At 38.9% G+C, this 19,821-nt stretch overlaps 1 protein-coding gene across 1 annotated transcript; it reads right to left on the bottom strand.

The window, feature by feature from the left end:
• Positions 1–445: 445 nt before the first annotated feature.
• LOC117806428 (synaptosomal-associated protein 23-like) lies at positions 446–19,821 on the bottom strand. Its single transcript, XM_034675373.1, has 8 exons — positions 19,799–19,821; positions 14,317–14,431; positions 7,909–7,950; positions 7,431–7,479; positions 6,095–6,212; positions 3,909–4,088; positions 3,669–3,813; positions 446–2,731 (listed from the first exon to the last, which is right to left on the bottom strand). The coding sequence occupies exons 1-8, from the start codon at positions 19,804–19,806 to the stop codon at positions 2,669–2,671; spliced, it is 720 nt and encodes a 239-aa protein (XP_034531264.1). The 5' UTR covers positions 19,807–19,821; the 3' UTR covers positions 446–2,668.

Raw genomic sequence — 19,821 nt, 5'->3', positions numbered from 1 at the left:
AGGCTGTCTGCAGAAACACCGGAAACCACATAGACATGAATGGGAAAAAGACGATCTTTGCAGCATTAATAAACATGTTTACAGCCTGGTTCAAAAAACGGCTTGGCTCTACGTAGCTAATCTCTCTAATGGCACACACTGTACGGGGGTGAATTTTTTTCTAACATGACGGTTCAGAAGATATTAAGATTACGAGTTTTTGCCCATATAAGGACATGACTGACGTGACTCCCGGTCGGGAACACATAGCTATTGGCTAGGAGGCTCAAACTCCGCCTCTTTATGTCACACTCTACCTGGTTGAGTTCCGCATTTCCAATATGGCTGCTGCCGTCGATTTGCTTCAAAACAGCATTCAGGGACAAATGGGTGACGTCCCGGATACTACGTCCATATTTTATACAGTCTATGTTATAAATAGAATTAAAAAAAGAGGTGATACAAGTAATTTTAGAATAGATTTATTGATTAAAAACAATTATACAAAGGCAGGTGTGGAAAAAGGCATTTTTACATACTTGAACAGTTTTCCACTTTAGAGCTGATTCCAGAAAAGGTGAAGCTGCATGAACATTATAAAACTGTTGCATTCACATTCCAGTGGCTGTTGGTACAACAATGAATAAACAGCCTGAAGACAGTGAGGCTGCCTGAGGCTGGACTAATTAGATCTCAGCTGACAAGCAGCAGACCCGGGATGATCAGTTATAGCAGAACAGAGCTCTGAATAACAGTCCATTACAATCTTTACAAACTCAATAGGTGCACGCCGGAGCCGAGCACACAATTATCATTTGTCTTCAAAACAAATAAAGCAGAAGATTCATACGAGAGATACTTTCAGCGTTCTGTGTCGCTTCATCATTAGCCAATTTTCCGCAGCGACGCCTTAACAGCCCGCCAGGACTTATTCTGCTTCTGCGTTTACCTCCTAAAAACATCTTTCATTTACATGTAGACTTATGCATCACGCTGCCAGCAGTCATTTCTCAGCCTGGCTTCAGCGTCCACAAAAACAAAATTATGCTCTCCATGATGAGATTTATCATTTTAAGGAAGCTCCGCTGTGAAAGCTGCTACTTTAAAAACAGATGCAAATACACCGTAGTTGTTTGGGATACACCGGCTGTTACAACACAACCATGGATCATCCATAAGGCAGTGACAGAGTTCCTGCATGGCTACGCTACTAAACTTTCCAGGCTGATATCTTTCATTTCTAAGATTCCAGGTTGATTTCAACAACACTGCAACAAACGCTCTGATGACAAAGACCTAGTGAGTGAATATGAGAAGATAGAACTAACAATGTACATCCCTGTGTTTCAGAAGCTTGCTCACTTTTTACAGACTTCAGGTATCGAACTTGAGGAAGTTAATTCTCTGCACATTCGCAGACTTTTATAGGAGCCCTGTGCAGGCTGTCAAATCTCCTCTGTGGTGCCATAAATCTCTATTAACCAAGAGGTAATGGAGAAAGAAGAATGAGATTAGATTAACAGAGTGACTAAAGGCAGTTAATAAACAGCTACAGTGTGTTTCAGTATTTACAGAATCTCTCCTCCAGAGACTGAATCTGATCACATGATCCACTGATGAAACATCCACCGTCACTCACCCGCTGTTACGTTTTAATGTTCAGTTGTTTTAATGTCAACTAAAAGCCTTGGAGGAGGTAATGATGAACATTCCTCCTGATTGCGTACTGACCTTCCTTTACAAGTGATTGGTATATATTAATTTTCTAACATCAGGTCAGCACCTTTACAGTTTTTCCTCGCAACTATTAACAACAACCTTGACTTCTCAGCAGTAAGAAAATTAAAAAAATAACATTACACTGCTTCATTCACTCGGGGGTAGGTGCTTTGAATTCCAGCATGAAAGAATTCAGTGTGACTCACTCCAAAGCACAACTTTTGAGAAGCTATGAAACAGCTTTCTGAACGCGCACAAATGACATGAGAACAAAGTGTTAAAAAAACAACTTTATTCACAAGTCATTTCTGCTTTTAAGAGGGAATAATTAAATAGGCATGTCATCTCAAATAACACAAATTGTACAATCACATATTTAAGCAGTACGAATTTAAGAAAATAGATTTGTTGTAGACTTTAGATACATGGCTTTATGATCAAACGAATGATGAATGAAGATAGGACCAAAAAGGGGGATTCATAAATTACTGCTATAAGAAAGTTTGTCTGTAGGGGTTTGGATGGATGGATAATTTATACGTGTTGACTTCAGAGAAAGTTCAATAAAAAAAAGGGGAATAACTAAGAAAGAGAAGCAGCTACTTCCTTTTCTATGAAAATTGAGATATGACGCATCAGGCCGGTTGTGTCAGCTATCAAACGGCAGTGAAAGGCAGTCACACACTTCCTCTTAGGTGAGGTTTGTGATGCCCAAGCTCCTTTTTTCAAAGTCCACCATGATTATGATTATTCCTGATAAAGAGTTCTGAAACTACAATATGTACAAATGTATGAATGTGTACTCACTTTTTAGTGCAGTCAAGGCTACCAAACTGCTGAAAAAAATATTCTCTGTGAGGATGTTATCGGTTTGTGTAGAAGAGTGTGAGTTTGTGTACTGGTATGCGGTGTGTAAGCGGCGACAGACGCTCAAGGTTGGTTGGTAAAAGTGTTGGAAGCAGGTTCTCGTCTATTTGAGGAGTTTGTTGGCTCTCTGGTTCGCTTCTTCAATCCGCATTTTGTTCATGTCCGCCTGAAAGACAGAAAGAAAAGATGTTTAGACAGTTTATACATGAACTCAAAAGAACATTACTAGAAGTTCCGTGCAGAGTCTTTAACTCTAGACTGAGGGAGAGACTTTGTGGTGTACGATGCACATGCACATGTAGGCAACAAAACACAGCTGTGTCATTTGTTCCACACTCGTTCCAGTCTTATACAGATGGTGGTTAGAAACAAAGACGCTCGGCAGCGTGCCAAGAAAGTTGGAGAAAAAGATGGCTTCAACTAACTTCACACGGATCCAAACATAGCCCGTTTCAAATGAAGTATGAAAAACAAACATGCAAATGTTGTGAAGGGACACCTGGAGCAGCTGTGGTGATTGACATTAAATGACACAACTTGTATTGTTTACAAGGGAATTCCACAAAGACCGCATCATTTAATGAACTTAACTGTAATAAAAAGTTTAAAGGGATGTTAAGGTTGCACTTCTTTGTGCTCTAACCTTTAATTAAGTTCCCCTGCAGAGAGACAAAGCTGTGTGTGCTTATTCTATGCCTATAATGAAATGTGTAACAGAAATGTCAAACTTTCAAAGAAGCTAATTTAACTGTGCTTAAAATGCTGCATTGTTGACATCCATGTTTAAAAACAAACAAGTCCCAATGTGTGTAAATGGAAAAATGCTGCGACTGTAAATCCTCTGTAATGTTCCTGGTGTTGAAAACTCCTGAGGGTATCTTTAATTCAGTTCTACAGCTCCACATGATAAATGTAGGAAACATAGATTTCACTTCAGCTAACCCGTCTCCTGATTGTTTTATTCCCATTTGATGTTTTTTTTTACTAATTTTAGGACATATCATTTTGGAGGGAAACAGTGAGCTGCAGTGACAGACCCAGTGTAAGAAGTCTGATCAAACACTTTAGAGGGAAAAGAATAGGCATTCATCTCATGCGCTTACCTTGGAATTGATGTTGTCAATCTGTTTGTTCTGTTTGTCTATCTCGTTGCCCATATCCGTGGCCATATTTTTCAGGTTGCCAATAATCCCGCCGACTGCATCCAGGTTCTCCTCCATCTCGTCCTCACGTGCATCGTTGGTTATCCTGCACCACACGCGTAAAGGGAATTTTATTTTGCAATATATTTCACAGATTGTTTGTGACATGATGACATTGTGGTCACATATTTCAGCCTCTACCTCTTGATGTACGGGCCCGATGGCGCCGAGGAGTTCATCTGATTAGTCTGCCCGTTGCGGACGGCCGACGGCTGCCTTGAGACAACTTTGCCGCCATTGGCGTCAACGTCACCTTCGCCATCGGCTCCTCTGATCCCCCAGGTGCGCTTGTATCGGGAGTCATGCTCGATTGATGACACTCTGGAAGACAAAAAGAAGAAGTCAAGGTCATCCGGCTGCGTTTCAACTGAGCGGATTCTTTTACTTAAACACAACCACATGACCTTCTGATATAAAAGCATCCACAAGAGGTTAGTACGACTCAGCTACAGTCACAGGTTTTCATTCATCAGGAAGTAAAAACAGGAAAGACTCCCTACCTTATCTGATGGTACTCATCAAGGAATCCTCCTCTGCTCCAATGTGAAAGCATTTTGGGGAGATTTTGTTTCATGTTTAGAATCAGACATGATCTAACCACACACACACACTGACACTGCATATCCATGTGGTTTAAAGTAGAGAGTTTAGTATGCTCAGCACAGAGCAGTGCACCTCACTGAGGAACCACCATGTAGGAAAACTGTCACGATCAGAACCACCTGGGAACTCTTCAAATTATATAAGAAAATGAGCTGAGCAGGAAGAGCTCGTATGCCATGTAAATGTTTTCTTCTTCGCCTTTTGTCGCACTCTATTAGCTGCTGTATTTTTGAATGTGGCTGCAGCTCGTGCCAGATCAGCCTTACAGATTAGAAGCGTGTAAAGGAAGTGCTATTTCACATACAAATCCTCTGTGGTGATCAGAGAAGGAATTATCCTCAAGGTGTAAGGAGTGGTTATACAGAATGTGTTTTTCTGTGGTGAGGAGTCGTCCTCTCTTTGCTGGGTACACCACACAAACCCCATGAACATAGTCTGCTGTTGCTTGGCAGAAAGAGCCGAGCAGGGGCAGTGAGAGGGAAAGTCAAACTTGATGGTTACAGCAGCTATTGCATCATGTTGTGTTTCCAGCTGCAACAACAAAAAAGACTAAAATAATAGCCATTGTGTTCTTTTCATTATATCAGCTCCATCATCTGAAGGCATCTGTCACCTTTTTCTTTTAACATACACAAACTGATACAAGCTGTAGAAGCGCTCCAACTGTCAGTGGACTTATGAAGAAAATCAAAAGGGATTTCACAATCTGCTGATGATCAGATACAGCTGTTTTTCTTTTGTCTGTTTGCTCGTGACTGACAGCCATCACTGTGATGTTCACCCACAATGTCTTTGCTAAAAGCAGACACATTTATACTTTGTACTGTAACTAGAAATTCTAGAACAAGACAGAGAGAGCACATCTGATCAGATTTATCTCTTAGCTCTTACTGCCTTTTAGGGTTGATTTGTTTCTTCCTGTTTAGAGGGCTCTTAATGGTTCAGAGTCTGGATTTTGTGTCATGTTTTTGTCCTCCATGGCCTCATCCATCCTCTGTAATTGGTTTTGTAAATATAAACCCAGGACAAAATAGGAAAAACGGGAGGATGAGCCTGTTTGTTGTGTGTGTTTTTTTGAAGTTATATTTTGGGCTTTTACACCTCTCACATGAGAGGAGAGGACAGTGGATATAGCAGGGAACCAGGAAAGAGAGTGGGGGAATGACACGTGGGAAAGGGGCCGCAGGCTGGAATCCAAACATGGGCCACCCGATATATGAGCGCACGACTCTGCACCCTGCTGAGCCTGTTTTAACTAAAACTGTGGAGCTACCTGCAGCTTTCGGAAATGCTAACTCAAACAAACATACGTTTTCAATATTTCCTCTCACCAGCTGTCCTTGTTAAGTTGTTTTAACCTTAACGCTTACATATATTGTTGATATTTCACAGCCCTTTGTTTTCACAGATTTCACACTCTTTGTTCTGCTCTTGCTCGTTGGTGCCTCCTTCATTTCTTCTTCTTTTGATTGCCTTATTTTTTACACGCTGTATTTACACTTTTTTTGATTTGCCTCTCTTTCATGTCTTCTCCTGGCTCTTTATTTTACTGTAGAGCACTCAGAGTGACTCATCCTGTGTTAAAAAATGCTGTGTTAATAAGTTTGAATATTATTACTATTTAAATGAGTTCTACTGAAAGAAGCACAGCGCACAAAACAAAGAGAGGAGAGAACACACATGAGGGATTTGGTGCCGGGATCAGCTCTGAGTGCACGGTGTACCTGTCACAGGGGCAGACGCAGAGGCCGCAGCACTTGGAGAGGTCGGTCAGGTTTTTCTCAGCCTGTCTCATGTCCTTGTTGATCTGGTCCATGCCTTCGTCTACACGCTTCAGCTGCTCTGAAACACACACACAGGCAACACCACAACATGTCACACACTCTGTCTTTTTATACAGAGGTACATTTTATACAGAGGAACTTGTCTGGTTGTTCATTTGGTTTGGTTTATCACGTTTATTAATCAATTTTTGGGATAGATTTAATTAAACTTTAATTATCCCTGCGAGGATTCCAAAAATGGGTCAATAAGTGGGTCACTGCTGCAACACAAAAAATGGGATAAAGATAATAAAAGAGAGCACCGCAGGTAGAACAACTAATCATTACAAATGCACTTTTTCAGACTGGGAACACGAATCAAAGACAGCAATTATACAAAAAGTTGCTCTTAATTTCCGGCTGCACATTACAGAAATGACTTACACCAATATATCACTGCAGCAAACACTGACGCACATTTAAATATGTTTCATTCCATTTCAATACCGCCTCCCCGAGGGGAGTGTTTCTGTTCTAATGTGACTAAATGTTTAAAAGCACAGATATGTGAGCTTCATTACTTTCCACCACATCTTGTCTGGGCGCTCACAGCTACAAAGGGAGGTTAGCATAGTTGGCTTCAACTCTAAGTCAGAGATTCTGTTTCTCAAGGCGCATCATTGTTACACATTTTTGTCCTTGAACATTTTTCTACAGCCTACACGTCCGTCAGAGCGTCCTTATACAATCCTGACCGCCTCCAGTGGAAATAAAACACTTTCTGTGGATGTCAGTGAAGAAAATCTGTTCATTTAAATCATCTTTAAAACATGAAGGCTGTTTTCAGTAATGGGATTTGGATTGTGGCATAATAACATCTAGTTTAGCTGCTGACTGTTACTGTAATAGTTGGGTATATGGCGGAAGATGGAGGTGTCTATGCTCAGGGTTACTCCCATTAATGAAGCATTCAAATAAAAACCTGCACTGTCAAAGTTGTATAGCTGGTCTGAAATGCTGCAGCTCGAGGACTGACTAGAACTAGGAAGAGAGAACACATCTCTCCTGTCTTAGCTTCTCTACACTCTCTACTTTTACAAGTAGGCTTCAAACTTCCCTTTTTGATAAAGCTTACAGTAAAAGGCTGGCGTAAGCTTGGACCAGCTCTTAGTTCTGCAGCTATAGGCTTAGACTGCCAGGGGAACTGAAACACTGAGATCCCCTCTCTCTCCTCCCCTCCCATTTGTTGTTATTTGGTGCGATATAAATAAAGATTGATTGATAAATTGATAGATACCTCCTTGCTGGTCCAACATCACCATTGTGTTGACGCCGGTCTGTTTGCTCTGAAAACAAAAACAAACACAATTAGAGCCACAGAATATAAATATTCAGCGCTGACTTTGTTCAAAATTTACATTAACTGAAGTAATCTTTCTCCAAAAATATGACTTATTTGCCCCCCCAAAAATATGACTTATTTGCCCCCCCAAAAATCTGACTTCATTACAAACAAGTAACACACTTCTTATTTACAGTAACAATACAATGTTTTAAAAGCTGAACAAGAACATCAGACTGAAGTAAGACTCTCCCCTCCTCTGATCAGCTGCACTCAAAGCACTACTTTGTTCCAGATCAAACTGGGAGCTAGTACGACTTGACTTTCCAACAATCATCCTGCACTGTGAACACATCTCCTGACTCAGGCAGCTACTTGAAAGGTGATTTGGTGCTTTAGTGAGAGTAGCAGAAGCACAGTGTCCAAGTCTCACCTCCTCTGCCATCTGCAGCATCCTCCGCGTGCTCTCCAGTGACTGAGGAGGAAAAACAGGAGAAGGTTAGTGACTGAAACGAGGTGAGAGAGTTGTAGTCATTCAAACCTTTTCAGACCCAAGTCTTCTTCTTTTTACAACCGATTTTTTCTTAATCACAGTCTGAAAAGAGATTAAAGGTTGTCAAATAAACACCTTTATTTAGACTCTGACAGATGGACCACAGCACAGACTGGGGTCTACATTTAGATTGTTCTACAGGTTAATTAAAAAACAGAACAGTATGATTGTGGACATGAGGGTAGGAAAGACAAAGCAGAACAAACACAACCACAAAAAGGAAGGAGACAATAGGGATGAGAGCAAGATAAGAGGGACAAGACAAATGGAGAGATGCATGTGATAAGAGAAACATGGGGGAAGCTACATCATTAATATTCATAGAGTTATAAAAAAAGCATACATACCTACGACAACGACATACGAAAAATCCTAAGAGTGTAAAGCTTTAAGATCCTATCTTTCCATGTTCACACTCGGCCTGAAACCGGCTCTAACACACAGAATCTCCTCTAACTCAGACTGTTTACATCAGTGTGAGATTAACCCTTTCCCTGCAGCCTCTGTCTCTACTGTTTAGATGAACGAAACATCATCCCAACATACAGTAATCATATTAAACCATTATAAAAACATAATTTATCATTCTTTGTTTCTGAACTTGAGCTAATTAGTGCTGGAATTAATAATAATGACTGTCCTGATTATCAATTCATCTCAGTGTTACTTTTTCAGATGTATTTGTTACCGGAGTCTCAAACACAATACAGGTCATATTCAGGTCGTACTAAAGCTTGATTGTCGTATTAAAGCTTGACGTGATGTCATCCTATGATGTCTGATCACATGTGACATAAAAAGCAGGGAATCATGTTATAACTGAAACATGAGAATGTCTGGCATGGCTGTTAAAAATGATATGACTCTTCGGTCTGGATATTCTCATGAAGACAAGTTGGATATTTTATTACAGAGGGTAACATCACAGCTGTCTATGAAAAATACTGACTCACTACTGTTGGATATCTGAGTAGCAGCTGTATGTTATGTAATTATGTAACCACTTGCTCTGGATGTTTCTATCATGTTTCTAGTAGTGATGAGGAATGATAATTATATATACCATGTATGATGGTTATAAGGGTATGTGAGTGATCGCAATGCAGTGATCCCTGTGCAAAATTATTATTATTATTATTATGATCAATATTACTAATACTTCAAATAATAATAATAATAATAGCAACAACACTATATTAGTATTAATATAATATTACTATTATTAGTATTGTTGTTAATGATAATAACATAAATAAAAGTAATAATAATAAAAAAAATAGCAATAGCACTGTATTAGTTTCAATATAGTATTACCATTATTAGTATTGTTGTTAATAATAATAATAATAATAATAATAATACAAATATTAAAAACACTATATTAGTATTAATATAGCATTACTATTAATAGTATTGTTAATAATAATAATAATAATAATAATAGGACTATATTAGTATTAATTTAGAATTACTATTGTTGTTAATAATAATAATAATAATAATAATAATAATAATAATAATAATAATAATAATAATAATAATAATAATAATACATTTAATTCATTTTCATTTCTTTCTTTCAATCATTGATGGCCTTATTCTTTTTTTATGACCATATCTTTTGTTTCTGTCTTTTTTTTTTCTCTGATTTTAGTGTTCCTCTTCGCTTTTGTAAAACAATAAAGAATGAATTACAAAAATATTTATAAACTGACTCACCCCAGCTGAGGTTTTTTATTTAGAAATACAAGAGCATCATTTTGTCAGTAAAACCCAGCACTACTGCTAACCTCTTAACGGAATTTATACGTATGTTTACACAAAACTCATTGGTGTTGATAGAACTGCAACAAAAAAAAAAGACATAAACAAATAACAAATTCTATTATTCCAGCTTCTCAAATTAGAACATGGTCTGCTTTGTTTTGGGAAGCTGTGTTGAGTATTTATCTCTATTTTATTGCACATAATAAACTTAACATTATGAGCAGCTCTTCAACAAGAGTTTTGACAACAAGTCAATAAAATAATTCATAAATAATATTCAGTATCAACTACAAGATTTAATATCAACTATTCCAACATTTTTTCATCCTTATAAAAGTTTTTTTGTTCCCTCTGAAAAAGGTGTTTCATTTTGTAACATGTAGTCTGCTTTTCTATGATTAATGTGATAATTAATTGAATGATTTTAAGTTTATAAACTCTGACACTACAATTTTTGATAATCTGGCCTTTGACAGCGCAATCAAAAAATAATGTTCAGCACTGGGAGGATGTTTGGTTTTGCTTTCCCCAATAATGTGACGTAAGTCTGACACACAATCTAACAATCTGTAGGACAGTGACGGCATGCAGCTCATACGTTCAGTCACTGAAGTGTTAAAGGAGAGCAGGAATGCAGTAAGTTCAGGTGAGTAACGTCTTTGTGTCTCTATTAATAGACTGTGCTGTAAAGAGAGCACAGCATCCAAAGGAGCGCGGAAGCGACTCGGGGCATGACTCCATTGTTACTCCCGCTAATGAACTGTTAACAAGAGAGAGCGGGGACCAGATTCCTCCTTCTCTCTGCGGTAGGTTTGCTCTGAATACATTAAACGGCGAGTTGAGAAAAAGACAAACACAGAATTGGCGTGAGAGAAGTGTCGGGCCCGGCCAGGTTTCTGTTGGCTTCGCCAGAACATCACTTGGGTGGATAAACATTACATTATGTCTCCTAAAATCCTTGAACTTGGCTAATTAAGCCTGAAATCGCTGTCTTAGCCAAATTTTCCAGATTGGGATGCTGTGAAAAAATCTTTGAGACTGAGACAATGGTGTGGTATTTTTATCATTTGTTTGGGACGGCTTTAATGGAAGCACAGATAGGCGAGGCACGTGCCGGTTCCAGCAAACTAAATGCGAGGCTTTTCATCCGGAAATTCAAGTGTTTTCTACTACAAAAAAAAAAAGAAAGAAAAGCACACTACGGGGATTCATTGGCAGCAATGTGCCAAAATAGTAAAATAGTAGCACACGGACGAATGGATTTTAAAACTTTGACACAGTGTTGAACTACTGAGCGTGGACAACAGCCTTGAAACTCTAAAACAGCTCAAGTAACAATCTTTCCTTATCATTATGAATTCCGATGTTACCCTGATACATTACCAGCCATGCTCTGAGAGTTTCAGGTATGAGTGGTTACCCAGAGGACCCTCCCACGCCCTGCCCTCTCTAAGATCTGCTAAGTCAACGAGGCAGCAGCAGGAGGAAGAAAGAGAAACAGAGAACTGTAGGTTAAATAAGAACGCAGACAGAGGAGAGAAAGAAAAAAAGAAAGGAGAGAAAGCAGACAGAGGAGAGAAAGAAAAAAAGAAAGGAGAGAAAGCAGACAGAGAGAAAGAAAAAAAGAAAGGAGAGAAAGCAGACAGAGAGAAAGAAAAAAAGAAAGGAGAGAAAGCAGACAGAGAGAAAGAAAAAAAGAAAGGAGAGAAAGCAGACAGAGATAAGTTAAACAGTCAGAATTACAGGGAGGTGACATGCACAGCTACAAGCCCGGCTTGAGTAGGTTAATTTGCTTCCATTTGAATCAGATGGCTGATCATATGATGCCCCGGAGTGCTGATTAAACAATTATCTCCTTGATAATAAAACGCTTAGATATAGCTGACAACATTCAAACTGTCAGAACCGCAGAGGGGTAAGGGAGCTATCGGGGTAAATTAGGCGTAAAGCCTCACATGCTTCCTATTAATGCCTAGCTTAATAATCAGCAGTGTGTGTGTGTGTGTGAATGCAATGAATATAATTACCCACAGCGCCTGCTCTCTGTGTGCCGCGCTGAAGCATCCACAGGATGTGTTGTTTGTTTTCCACCTACTGATGCTTTTCAAAGTAAGCCAAAATCTGCTGCCATCAACATGGTTGTGGCTAAAACGATTATTTCATCACAGATATGATAAATCTGGACGCTTTTCAAATATGGTGGGCATGATGAAAGGAAATATTTCAGTGATTCAAAACACACAAGCTACATGAGGCACTTATCATTCATATGTTTATCACTGATGCAGATTTGAAGGTTACCAAAATTAGATTAAAATCCTTGTTGGCATTTTGAAAATACGGTGATTATTTGCACCCTTGCTGAGAGCTACATGTTTCCCGCATATGAAACAAACAAACAGGAGGCTATACACTTAGCTTAGCTTATTTTATACTAATTAGTCAACTCTATTTGGGTGCTGGAGATAGAAAGCCTGACAAATGTTACAAAGGCTACAACAAATCCACAGTTCCAGTGTGTATTTTAATTCACACTAACTTCCAGCAACAACATCATCATCATCATCATCATCATCATCATCATCATCATCATCATCATCATCATCAACCCAAAGATTTGTGGTTTTGAATCTTTCATCGTGCTCTATGCAAGAAAAGAAATGACGGGGTTGCTGCACACTTTTTAAATCAAGTTTAAAGGGCGCCTTTGGCCTAGTGATTTAAGTGTACCCATGCTCAGAGGCTATGGTCCTCGTCGCAGCAATTGAAGGTTTGACTCTCGGCCTCATTTGCTGAATGATATCAAATAAAGGCAAAAATTCCTTCCTTAAAACAATTTTAAAAATAAAATCAAGTTTAAGACAATAAGAGACCTTTACACAATTGTTGCAGAACAAACAGCAATTGACACAGGTGTGCAATATTCGATAAATATCCAATGTGCAAAGCTCTGTTGCATATCTAACAAGTCTCTTTTCACATGATTGCCTGCCAACCATTCTTCATTGCTTTTTTTTTTCTTAAAGCCAAATTTCCTTGAAAATGCATGCTCTCTTCTTTAGCTACTATTTCAGGAGGGCATTTTAGCCTCTGTTGATAGGACAGCTGAAGAGCTACAGTAAATATGAGGGATGGGGAGAGAGGGGGGGGGGGGGGGGGGGGATGCAGCATAGATCCTTGGCTGTGAGTTGAATCGGTGACTGCTGCGATGAGGACTATAGCCTCTGTATATGAGGAACACGCTTAAGGGGCACACGCTTAAAGCAGGGTTTGTGAATGTGCTTGTGATAAGCCGCCATCAATGCCATAGTTGTTACATGAACAAGCAAATCCACACACACACAGAAAAAATAGAAATCTTATAATGCTAACTGAACAGTGCAGCGCCTTAAAAGTAAAAAATAAGACTGTTAAATGACTTTATATTTTCAACATCTAACTCAAGACTTTTCAAGGATCCTCGGGACCCCTGGAATATTTCAAATAAATTATTTTATTTATTTAATATTTATTTATATGTATTTATTTTATTTGACAGAACAGCTTGATGAGAGACAGGAAATGTGGGGAATAGAGATTTGTGGAAGCAATGAGGTCTATAGCCTCTGTATATAGGGCACAGTACAACCGCTAGCCCACTGGCGCCCCCAGGACCTCTAGAATTTACATATCCTCAAACTGACCCCTTATGATTTTCCACTGTTAGCTGCTGCAGCATTTGTTTAAACAGCAGCTGTTTTGCATTTGAGAAACAAAAACAATCATCCTGATTTCTCTTGGTGGATCATGAACATAGGTGTGTAAGACTTGTACTGCAAATTTAAACAGATAACCAACACAAACCTCCTTGCTTAATATCAAGCATTGTTTCCTTTAAGGTGTATGTTAAAAGTTGGCAGCTTCAGCCTTCATTGCAGATGTTGTCAGCTTAAAATGAGTCACAATCAAATATAATGACAAGTTTAAGACTAAAAAAAGGGTGATGCTTAATTCAATGTGTCCTGAAGTGCATAATAGTGTATTGTGACATTTAAAAATGCAGGAAACACTAGTAACTACCATTTAGATTGCTTGTACATAAATATATATTTTTTGCCTATTTGGTCATTTCTGACCTTACTGGTTAGAAATAATTGAAGGCCTGTCAGTTTGCAGGAAAAGTTAGAAACTGTCAGAGAGCATCACTGCGTTGCAAAAATCCATAAAAAATAAAGAGTTATAGAAAAATAAACGATCAAAACACACACAGAAACTTCTCAAAAGACTCCTGCATCTTCCTCACTGTTGATCTGTATGCTCAGTTTGTCTCAAAAACTCACAGTGCCACCACAGCTTCTGTCTCCAGCATGTGTTTGGGTTTTTGATAACAGAATATTTAGGTTAGAAAATCCCTTTAAGGCAACTTTCAAACTCAGAAATAGAAAACAAGAGAATGAGGGAAGAGAGATTCTGTGTTTGTGTTGTGTGTGTGTGTGGGTATGTATGTGTGTGTGTGTGTGTGTGTGTTATGTGACTCAGCACCTCATCGGTCACTTGGTTGGCCCTTATGGTCATCTGCTCCACAGTCATGTCGTCCATGTTGCTGCTGTCTTTTTTGGAGGCTCCCCCCGTGGCACCGAGCTCGATATTCTGCGGCCTGGAAAAGAGAGGCAGGGTTCAAAGGTCACTCGCTAACACCACATCAGAGGGCATCAGCTATCACAAAGCTTTGTGACTCAAAGATAACTGAGCACAAGTTTCACTCTAGGCTGCTAAACTAAAATATATTCTATGACGACAGCAGAGAGAGATCAAAAAACACTACTGGAAAAAGAGTGCATGAGGAAACATAGTTGATAAAGATCTGAGAGTTTGTTTTTATAAACAGAGCAAAGACATCAATGTGTGCTATGAGCTAATGAAGTGTTCAATCTGCAATTTGAGATTCTTTAAGTCCACTTCAGAGCAGTGGAAGCAAGAAAAGTTTTGAGGGTCAACACAATATTGATAAACGATATCATCTCCTTTAAGTAAACATGGCGCACTTGTCGGCAAACAGCTGCGTAAAGGGCGACATGATCCCTTATTTACAGTTATGTGTCCGTCCAACTGAGGACTGTTAGGTTAATATTCACTCTATTTAAGCTCTGGTCTGGGTGCTTTGCTGAATCCTGATGGATTTGCAGTCTTTGGATTGACAGCACAGAAATCAGAAGCTGAAATGCAGCTCGACTGAATCAAATCGGTCAAATTATGGCCAGACAGATGAGACTCTCTAAAGAGCTCCAAAGAGCTGAGCAGACAGCTAATTCAGCTGATATTTCTCTTTAAGTTCAGAACTATAAGTGACCTCATTCACACAGTCTTTATAGAAGTAAAGATTGACATACTTTAAGGACTTTTCTTTCAACAGATGAGCTTCATTATGTGTTCTCTATCTCATGTAACACCTCTCTTTGTCTGCCAGAAGCCAAAAGAAGTCAATACACAATAAGATTTGATGGTAGATAAACAAACTCACCTAAAACTCACAGGCTTACATGGACTGAAAAATAACAAGTAGCCTTATGTCAAACTACAGGGGCTGTCCTTAAATCCTCAAGATCATGATATGATCAGTTTATGTTCATGTCATTCTCATGTTGAGGAAAGAAAGAGATGCAAAACCTAAACAAATCACGCTCTTTTCCTGCCCCTGGAGGTGTTTCAAAGGTCTGAACAAATAAAGCAGGCTCGCCCATCAAGGAAACAGAAAATCTATTTCAACGATGGAGCAAAACTGACGCCTGCAGAAGTTTCCTGTTATTGTAGAGCTCAGCTGCAGTGGACACAGTGGAACGTAACTATGAGGGGGCTGAGATGAGGGGGCTGAGATGAGGGGGCTGAGATGAGGGGGCTGTGGCATAAATAACATTCATGATTTGATGTGGCAGAGGGACATAAGACATACCACAGAAGGACTTTTAAAAAAAGGTCAGAGTTTTTGAAAGTAGATGAAAGTGATTGTGGAAGTCTAAATGCACTTCATTGAGGAAGAGGATCAGGTTTAATGATGCACATGTATGGACTTACTGCTCATGTGACCAAATGCTCACTGTTCTAATGATAACACTAATCCTGTTCTTCTTCAGAGTCATCCAACTTTTTAACTGCGGTTCTGCAATGAAGTTATTTCAGCTCACTGATATTCTACCTGCCTCTTCTGAAATAGTGTAGAGAGTTTAAGTACAACAAGCACTGGTCCTAACTGAAGAATCTTTTGTTGGGGCACTGGTGGCCTAGCAGTCTAAGCGCCCCACATACAGAGGCTACAGTCCTCGCCGGTTCAATTCCCGGCCGGTGGACCATTTCCTGCATGTCTCCCCCTACTCTCTACTCCCCACATTTCCTGTCTCTCTTCAGCTGTCCTATACAATAAAACATTTCAAAAGAATAATTTGTTATAAGTCGTTATAAGAAACACATGTGAGCTCATACACTGTATAAATAACACTTTCTGAAGCACTGTTTTGAAGCCAATCATCGGCAGGGGCCATATTGGATATGTTGAAGTCAACCTAACTGCTGTTGAGTGATTGAGATGTAAAAAGGCGGGCTTTGAGTCACCTAGCCAACAGCTACAGTGTTACCACCTGTCAATCAAGTCAGCTGTATATGGGCTTAAATTTGTGCCACTAGAAACTGAATAATTACATTAAATTTGAAAAGCATTATTTGAAATTAAAATTAATTTTTTGACACTGAATTTATTTGCTTTGAAATTGTATTTAACCTACTTGAAAATTCAACTCTATGTTTTCCTTAAATTCAAAAGTAAAACATTTAACTTCAGTTAGCACAATTCAGATTCAGTTTTACAATTCAATTTCAGTTCAGCATGGCACAACCATTACATCATCTACATTCATGAGAAAGAGTGCCTTTTTTTGCCCTCCAGGGGGGGCAGCATTACATGGGTGTGTGAAAACTATGAATAGGAGCTGTGTGAATCTGTGCTCGATTACTCTTCCTCACAGACGAAAATTAAGTAATGGTTGTGCCACGCTGAACTGAAATTGAATTGTAAAACTGAACATTCATTTTAATTTCATATCAAATAAATTCAGTTTCAACACATTAATTTAAATTTCAAATCATGCTTTTAAAAATCAATATAATTATTTGATTTCAGTTTCTAGGAGGCTCAAATCTCAGCCCATAGCTGTACTGCTCATAATGGAAAACTCACAATCTTAATATCTTTGAAATTGCCGCGTTGTGAAAAAATTCACCCCTGTACAGTGTGTGCCGATCAAGAAATGAGCTATCCAGTATACACTTGTTTCTTATACCAGGCTGTGAACATGTTTATTTCTGCTGTAAAGATAGACTCTTTTTTTTATTTCTGTGTATGTGGTTTCCAGCACTTCCAGAGCCAGCCTCAAGTGGACACCCAAGGAACTGCAGTTTTTAACACTTCAACATTGGCTTCAATTTTCACGGCCGGAGGTTGCTGCTTGTGTGAGCTATGATGACCGGACGCCTGATTTTTTTTTTGCTGCCCTGAGCAGTCTTTGTGTTGAAATTGGCTGTGGCAGGTGCTAATTACAATCACTCATAGAATACAGATAAATGATTTTGTCTATGAAAAAATGGTGTCATGATAAATTATAACATTCTTAGTCTATATGGCCTGAACAAAGATCAATACAGACTATTGATTCTTTCTTCCTCAGTTTTTGCTTCTGGAGCCAAAATCCTAATCATACATCAGCAGCGACTGCATTACAGGATCATTCATCATGAAAACTCATTTCACCAAATCTGATTAAAGTTACCTCAAAAGACGGAGTGTACACGATCATTAATGTCTTTATAGACAGAGATTTACTATGCTGACTTCACTAAAACAATAATGACAATGTTTTCACAGTAAAAATGTTAAGTTAGGAGTTTTAAACTACAGCTCAACTTTGGATTTCCAACATTAAAATGATGAGAGGACAATAAAACAAAACAATTCAAACTGCAGTTTTAAAAAGGCACAGATCCTACACTTGCACATTTGACAGCTCCGTACACACTCTGGGTTCAGATTAAAATGTAGATGCCATTAACTTGCACTAAATGTACTACAGCAGACAGAACATAGGCAAGGACGTGTCGCTGAGAGAATTGTATCGTGACGCAGCAGCAGGATATGCTGATCATGGTCAGACAATTATTATGAAATATGACTTTTTTTCTGTGCTTTCAGGGTAATTATGAAATGGAAGAAACAGCGTGAGCTAAAGGGAGGTGTGAGCAGAAACACAACAAAAGGAGTAACCTCTACAGTGCTTTGAGTTTCCACAGGACAGCTTGTTGTGAGTGTTGCTGGTTTCTTGTGAATTCACACACACCACAGACGGGCAGCGACAGCAGCACACAGAACTTGAGTAATAGGTGTGGTCTCACTGTGTTGATCCAGGTAATCCATTTAGAGATACATTCAGATCACAGCAGGAGCTGAGCTGCCCGGCAGAACGCTTTAGCAGATACAAATCCAATCCAAACCAAATGTGATTTGTGCAATAAGTGACCTTCATGGAGTCCGGCATCACAGAAACCCACTGAAACGACAGCTTCTGACAGCTTTTGGTGTGCGAGGTAACATGAGATCAAGATCATCAGGAGTGAGAACTTAAGCTTGTTGTCTGTGATGCAGAAAGAGTGAACATTCAAGGACAGAGTCGGCTGTCCATAAACACAAAACTCTGTCTTTATTCCAAGGTTTCAAAGATAAGACCACTCAGGAACATCGCTTTATTCCTGCTTCCTTTCCCCTCCCTCTCCGCTTCTGTTGTCATCTTTTCCTTCAAAGTTCAGGTTTCTCTTTGTTTTTCAAATAACCCTTGAACTTCAAGTTCCCTTTTAAACCTGCACCAGCTAAACATCCGGATTAAAAAAAAAAGAAGACAGGGAAAACGGATCGTCTACTTGGCAGACAGTTCAGAGGATTTAATGTTGTTGACTCTGCGATTTTTTCTCTTTTGGAAAAAGGGCACTTGGTTCACACAGGCTTGACTGTTTTTCAACTGATTATTGGACTTGGCAAGATACTGATGTGAGTTTACAACTCGAACACTGAAGGCGGATTCATTCACACAGAATAGAGATAGATTTTTGGGGTAGATTTTAAAACTGCACAAATTGTGTATAAGGCAAGGAAATATTCAAAGATTGTTCTTTGAAAGAGAGGGGGTTATAACGTTAGAGGGATGTTAAGATTGAAGATGGTGAGTGTTTGGACTACAAGGAAAAGTTTCTGTATTTCAATCTGTTGTATTAAACTGTGGAACAGTCTCAACATGGAGCTACAGCAATGTCAGAACATAATCCAGCTCAAGAAGAGGTATAAAGAAATTATTTTCATGGAGGTACAAGGAGGAAGACAAGTGTTGAGAATCATGAGGAGTTTACTTTTGATTGTCTGTGTAAATATGAAGATAGGAGATGAAGATTTGACGTGTGGGAGTGCATTAGTATAATGCCAGATAATAGTGAATAAAGGGGTAGTATTAGATCAGTTTTAACTTCTTCCTACTCCTTTTCACACAAGTAAAATGTTTCACTGCTTGTTAATGGAACTGATTGATTTTGTTTCTTTTGTATAACTATTTCTTCTTTTCTACTTGTATGTGTTTTTCTATTTTACTTTAACATGATCAAAATAAAGACATCAAATCAAAAATCAAATAAAATGTGCTCTTTTGAAGTAGCACACCACAACAAGAGCAGATGTACATATAAACAGTAGAGGGTCGATTCAATGAGCGTGTGTGTAGCTGGATTATTGATCTATCCTCATGGTTCAGTGCTGAGAAAGTTACACTGAAGACACACTTGAGGGAAAAACACTATATTCTTCCTTTTAAGCCTGTCATCACAAAACAGTAAGCCTTATATTTTCACACTTCACACTCAGTCAGCACATGGCTTTGACACCAGACTACATGTGTTCACAGCCACAGGAAAGATAATTTAACAAGCCTTAAGGACGTACCCGTTCATGACTTAGTTTCTTCA

This window comes from Notolabrus celidotus, chromosome 22 (assembly GCF_009762535.1).
Source record: "Notolabrus celidotus isolate fNotCel1 chromosome 22, fNotCel1.pri, whole genome shotgun sequence".
Lineage (NCBI taxonomy): Eukaryota > Metazoa > Chordata > Actinopteri > Labriformes > Labridae > Notolabrus > Notolabrus celidotus.
The sequence above is the reverse complement of the archived record's forward strand: the minus strand, read 5'-3'. Positions and strand labels throughout refer to the sequence as shown.